General features: G+C 59.3%; 1 protein-coding gene across 1 annotated transcript; it reads left to right on the forward strand.

Moving 5' to 3' along the window:
• Nucleotides 1–44: 44 nt before the first annotated feature.
• Arhgdia (Rho GDP dissociation inhibitor (GDI) alpha) lies at nucleotides 45–2,313 on the forward strand. Its single transcript, XM_013033145.1, has 5 exons — nucleotides 45–309; nucleotides 454–537; nucleotides 749–825; nucleotides 912–975; nucleotides 1,055–2,313. The coding sequence occupies exons 1-5, from the start codon at nucleotides 120–122 to the stop codon at nucleotides 1,252–1,254; spliced, it is 615 nt and encodes a 204-aa protein (XP_012888599.1). The 5' UTR covers nucleotides 45–119; the 3' UTR covers nucleotides 1,255–2,313.
• Nucleotides 2,314–5,783: the final 3,470 nt, after the last annotated feature.

Here is a 5,783-nt window from a genome sequence, read left to right on the forward strand (position 1 = left end):
GCCCTCCCGACCGCCCTGCCCGGCGTCCCGGCCTCCCGGCCCAGCAGGCGCACTTTCCCGGGCGCCCGCGGCTGTCACGGCCCCGCCCCGCCCACAGGTGTCCCAGGCCAGACGTGAGCATGGCGGAACAGGAGCCCACAGCCGAGCAGCTGGCCCAGATCGCGGCCGAGAACGAGGAGGACGAGCACTCCGTCAACTACAAGCCGCCGGCTCAGAAGAGCATCCAGGAGATCCAGGAGCTGGACAAAGACGACGAGAGCCTGCGCAAGTACAAGGAGGCTCTGCTGGGCCGCGTGGCCGTCTCCGCCGGTGAGCAGGCCGCGCCCAGGGCACCGGCAGCCCCCTGACCCCTGCCGGGCACCAGCCCCCCCCCCCAGGTCCTCTCCTCTGTCTACCATGAGGGGTGGGGCTGGGGGAAGCCAGGGGTGGGGTTCTGACAGCTGTCCTCCACAGACCCCAATGTCCCCAACGTGATCGTGACCCGTCTGACTCTGGTGTGCAGCACCGCCCCTGGCCCACTGGAGTTGGACCTGACAGGTGAGGGGTCACCTGGGTCCCTGGGTGGAGCCAGCTGGCATGCCCCCAGGCCCTGAAAGCATTTCAGCGCTGACGCCCTCTGGTGGGGCGTGCAGAGGGTGCAGACAGGCAATGGGGGAGACCTTGCTTGGGGCTTGGGAGGGGCTGGGCACGGGGGGGGGGGGAGAGTAGAGTCTCAGGCAGCCTACCGACTTCCCTCTGCCTAACACAGGTGACCTGGAGAGCTTCAAGAAGCAGTCTTTCGTGCTGAAAGAGGGCGTGGAATACCAGATAAAAATCTCCTTCCGGGTAAGGCTGGAGCTTCAGGGGGCCTTGGGGGACAGGGGTCAGGAAGAGTGGAGCAGTTGGCTGACCCCTGGTGTGGCTTCCGGCAGGTGAACAGAGAGATTGTGTCAGGCATGAAGTACATCCAGCACACATACCGGAAAGGCGTCAAGAGTGAGTGGAGGGGGAAGGGAGAGCCTGGGGTCTGCGGGGAGGGTGGCGGTGCTGTTCACTGAGCTCTTCTTGTCTCTAGTTGACAAGACTGACTACATGGTGGGGAGCTACGGGCCCCGGGCCGAGGAGTACGAGTTCCTGACACCCATGGAAGAGGCTCCCAAGGGCATGCTGGCCCGGGGCAGCTACAACATCAAGTCCCGCTTCACCGACGACGACAAGACCGACCACCTGTCCTGGGAGTGGAATCTGACCATCAAAAAGGAGTGGAAGGACTGAGCCTCCGCCAGGAGGTGGGCAGGGCACGGACAGACAGAAGGACCGACATGCCCCACCCCATGCCCTTCCCCACCCCGAACCAAAGTGCTGACAGGGCCCTTTCCCTCCGCCACTCCTGACCGGTCACCTCCAGGCCTCCTCTGCCCGCCGCTCCTCCACACGGTCCCGTGCAGGCCCCGTGGTCTCCCGTGTCACATTGCTGCTTCTGCCTGTGTGTGGGTGGGATTCCGGCCTAGGTTTCTGCTCCCCTGTGTGTCCCCAGTTCCCGCCACCACTCTCCTCCAGGCACCGGCTGGGCCTGGTCGGGTCCCAGCTCTTAGAAGGTGCCCAGCCGGTCAGCTCTGCCCTGGTGAACGTGCGTGTGCAGGGCCCAGTCTAGGCTGTCGGGTCCCCGCGCCCTGGCCATTTCATCTGTCACTGTCGGTCACCGTCTAACCATGATGCCTTAACATGTGGAACGTGTCCTGGGGGCCGCGCTAACTCTTAACCCCCATCTGCATGAGCATGTGGTCTCCCTTCCTCCCTGTCGGCCACCCTGACCCAGCGACCCGGGGAGGCCTGGGGTGTGCTGCTGTTGCTCCCCGGAGGCTGGACAGCCCCTCTGGTGGCCGGGGCTGGCGGCCCAGCAGCTGGGAGAAGGTCAGATTGCCAAAACTCGCGCCGCCAGCCCCGTCCGGAGGTGGCTGTCCTGCCTCTGCCTCCCCCGCGTGGGCAGCACAGAGCTCCGGAGGGACAGACTGGCCAGCCTTACCCGTCTCCCCCGGGCCTCGGGGCCCGGGCCTCCGTGCCTGGCCTGTCAGTATTTATTGCCTCTGCTGTGCCGTCCTCCGGGCTGTGGGCCTGCTGCCTCTCCCCGGCTTCCAGTGCCACCACGCCCAGCAGCCCTCCCTGGCCCCCCAGGGCCAACGTGGGACCAAGTGCACACACAGTCGGAGCCGTCTCCTGTGCCTCCCCTTCCTCCCCACTCCCCTTGTGGTGTCTGCCAGGTCCAGGCCTTGACAGGCAGACACACCTGTCCCTGCTTCTCTTCTGACTGGGAAATAAACGACCTGAAGGAGCCTGGGGGATCTGTGCTGCTTGCCTTGTGCACGGGAAAGCTAGCTGGGACCCCACTGGGGAGGGGTGGAGGCCCGGTGCCCCAGCTGCCACACCCAGCCTCCTTCCCTGCGCCTGCTCAGTGAGAAGTCAGTGCAAAGCCTCCTGGGAACTCTAGCACCCTGAAGGAAGTGGGGGGGCGTTCCCCGGGCCCCTGGGCTGTGGAGTGTGGGACTGGTGGGCAGGGGTCACGTCCTGGCCCTGCTCCACTTGGCACGCTTCCAGAGCCATGGGCCCCAAGTTCCTCCTGTGTGGACACTGCCCCCGCGTCCCGGTGAACACCCCTCTGCAGGACCGGAACCTGACTGGAGCTTCCTGGTCTCTGGTCAGGAGCTCCAGAGGTGAGAGGAATGGCCACTAGCAAGCTTGGTCAGCGGGGTTCGTGCTGGGCAGGAGGTCGGGCAGGGATATGGGTAAATGCAGGTGGAGGGCTCCAGGGGGAAGGGGTAGAGGAGGCTAAGCGCTAGCAGCCCCCCCACTGACAGCCAGGCATGAGGGCCCAACAGCAACCTGCCACTTCAAACCCACACCCACCAGTCTTTGGGCAGGGAGGGGTAGTGATAGAGCACTTTAGAAAGGGCTACTCCGCGAGCCTGCCCCCTGCTGGCCTTGGCTCTTGCCAGGTGTGAAACCAACTGCTGAGCCCAGGCTGCTGGGAAGCACTGCTGGGCAGCTGGGCAGCAGGGCGGGCACGGCCCAGGACCCCTGAGCGGTATGGAGGGCCCTCCGGGGTCCAGGCAATGCCCCAGCCCACCAAGAGCACCAGTGTAGGGCATTAACCCCAGCCAGCAGCCACCCAGCCGTCCTTACCAGCCTTGGGAAGGTGCAGAAGATCCGGTTCTACAGAGCTGCTCCCACCAGCAGCGCTGCTCAGGAGCACTGGGCTCCGAAGCAGCCCAGCACGTCACCTCCTACACCACTGGAAAATAGCTGTGTGGTGTTTCTCCCACCTTTTGGGCAGTGCTGGGGTTTGAAGCCAGGGCCTAGGCACAGTTCCTTAGCTTTTTCCCCAAGGCTAGTGTTCTACCAGTTGAGCCACAGTTAGACTTCTGGCTTTTTGGTGGTTAACTGGAGATAAGTCTCATGAAGTTTCCTGCCTGGGCTGGCTTTGAACTGAGATTCTCAGGTCTGAACCTCCCAAGTAGCTAGGATTACAGGAGTAAGCCACTAGTACCTGGCAGTGACTAGAGATGAATTTGCTTTATGCCTGAGTTGTCCTGGACTGTGAACCTCTTCTTTGTGCTTCCTTTTGTTGCTGGGAAGACACATTCACTACACCCAACCACGGCTTGAACTAGAGCCTCACAAGCATGCCCTGTCCCAGGGCTGGGGTTCTAACAGTTGAGCTGTGCTTCTAGCCCTGCCTTTTGCTGGTTTTTCCTTTTTCTAGTCCTGGGTTTAAACTCAAGGCCTAGGCACTGTCTCAGCTGCTTTTTGCTCAAGTGCTCTACTTGAGCCATAGTGCCACTTAGGGCTTTTTCTGTTTATGTGGTGCTGAGGAATGGAACCCAGGGCTTTGTGCACACTAGGCAAGCACTCTACCACGAAGCCACAGTCTCAGCCCTGCTGGTTTTTCTTTTTCTTGTCAGTCTTGGGGCTTGAACTCAGGGCTTGGGCGCTATCCCTCAGCTCTTCAACTCAAGGCGAGTGCTCTACCACTTGAGCCACAACGCCACTTCCAGTTTTCTAGTGCTTTATTGGAGATGAGTCTCAGACTTGCCTGCCAGGGCTGGCCTTAAACCATAATCCTCAGATCTCAGCCTCGGGAGTAACTAGGATTACAGGTGTGAGCCACTGGTGCCCAGCTTCCTGGTGGTTATTTTCTTTTTTTTTTTTGCTGGTTGTGGGGCCTGAACTCTGGGCCTGGGTGCTGTCCCTCAGCTCTTCAGCTCAAGGCTAGCGCTTTACCACTTGAGCCACAGCACCACTTCCGGTTTTTTTCTTTTTGCTTATGTGGTGCTGAGGAATCCAACCCAGGGACTCAAGCATGCAAGGCAAGCGCTCTACCACTGAGCCGCCTTCCCAGCCCCTGGTGGTTATTTTCAAGCTAGATGTTAGTGAATTTTCTGCCACAGTTGGCCTCCAGCTGTGATCTCAGCCTCCTGAGTTGCTCGGACTACCGCACTGAGCTCTACACCTGGTTGTTTCTTCTGTGGTGGTCCTAGGGGTTGAACTCATGGCCTGGATGCTGCCCCTAAGCTTTTCCTCAAGGCTAACACTACTAATTGAGCCAAAGCTCCACTTCTGGAAGCTTTTTGTCAGTTCTGGGCTTGAATTCAGGGCCTGTGCGCTGTCCCTGAGCTGCTTTTGCTCAAGGCTAGTACTCTCCCACTTGAGCCACAGTGCCACTTCTGGCTTTTTCTGTTTGTGTGGTGCTGAGGAATCGAACCCTGGGGGTTCATGCATGTCAGGCAAGCATTCGTCCACTAAGCCACATTCCCAGCTCTTGCAGGTTTTTGTTTTCTGAGTAGTTTATTGGAGATGCAGTTCAGGTTACAGGCATGAGCCCCCAGCGCCTGGCTCAGCAGTTCTTTTTATTGGGCAAAGGCTTCAGAGGTTTACATTGTGCCAGGAAGCTTAATCTTCACCTTGGGGTTTTCGGAGCCTGTTAGACATGTGAACTCAGACCCTGAGTGCCAAGTTGTGCAGGAGCGCTGCCAACAGCCAGGACTTTGCTCTGGCTCCTCCCCAGCAAGCTAACAGAAGGCAGTATCTACAGAAGACGGTCCCTGCACAGGCAGCCTGACGTGTCTCTCGGGTCCCAAGTCTGACTGATGGGCCAGTCCCACCCTGGCTTGTTTTGCAGCCTTGCACTGCAGGACCCTCTCTGCTCTCTTCCTTCTGTCCACGGCACCCACTCAGTTGCTTCCAGATGGACCTGTCTTCCACTGGGGGGGGGGTCACAGGCCACAGAGCTGGCTGATGTCTGTAATGTGGCTAAGTAACTGGCTAGTGTGACTATCAAGAACCCTTACCATTTGGCAGTATCCTACACCACAGCCAGGTCTGTTTCAGTCGACGGGGCCATGAACACCGCTAGCCTGTTTTAGACTTTTCCTCTTGCCTGCACTTTATCCGCAGTTGCCTAGCACAAGGGGCCTGTCTGTTCTCTGGCACCTCTGGCAAGAATATAAGCTATAAGGGGGTTTAAAAGAGTTATGAATTTTTTTTTTGTCAGTCCTGAAGTTTGAACTCAGGGCCTGGGCACTGTCCCTGAGCTTTTGCTCAAGGCTAGCGTTCTACCACTTCAGCCACAGCGCCACGTCCAGCTTTTCCTGTGATTTAATTGGAGATAAGAGTCACAGACTTAGCTGGGCGCTGGTGGCTCACGCCTGTAATCCTAGCTACTCAGGAGGCTGAGATCTGAGGATCGCGGTTCAAAGCCAGCCCAGGCAGGAGAGACCGTGAGACTCCTATCTCCAATAAACCACCAG

The sequence above is a fragment of the Dipodomys ordii genome, unplaced genomic scaffold (genome assembly GCF_000151885.1).
Source record: "Dipodomys ordii isolate 6190 unplaced genomic scaffold, Dord_2.0 Scaffold163, whole genome shotgun sequence".
NCBI lineage: Eukaryota > Metazoa > Chordata > Mammalia > Rodentia > Heteromyidae > Dipodomys > Dipodomys ordii.

Excerpts from the sequence above, each read along its gene's own strand:
- Arhgdia (XM_013033145.1), top strand. The coding sequence starts at position 120 with ATGGCGGAACAGGAGCCCACAGCCGAGCAGCTGGCCCAGATCGCGGCC. Across the intron at positions 310-453 it reads CCGCGTGGCCGTCTCCGCCG|ACCCCAATGTCCCCAACGTG; the intron begins GTGAGCAGGCCG and ends TGTCCTCCACAG. Across the intron at positions 538-748 it reads ACTGGAGTTGGACCTGACAG|GTGACCTGGAGAGCTTCAAG; the intron begins GTGAGGGGTCAC and ends TGCCTAACACAG.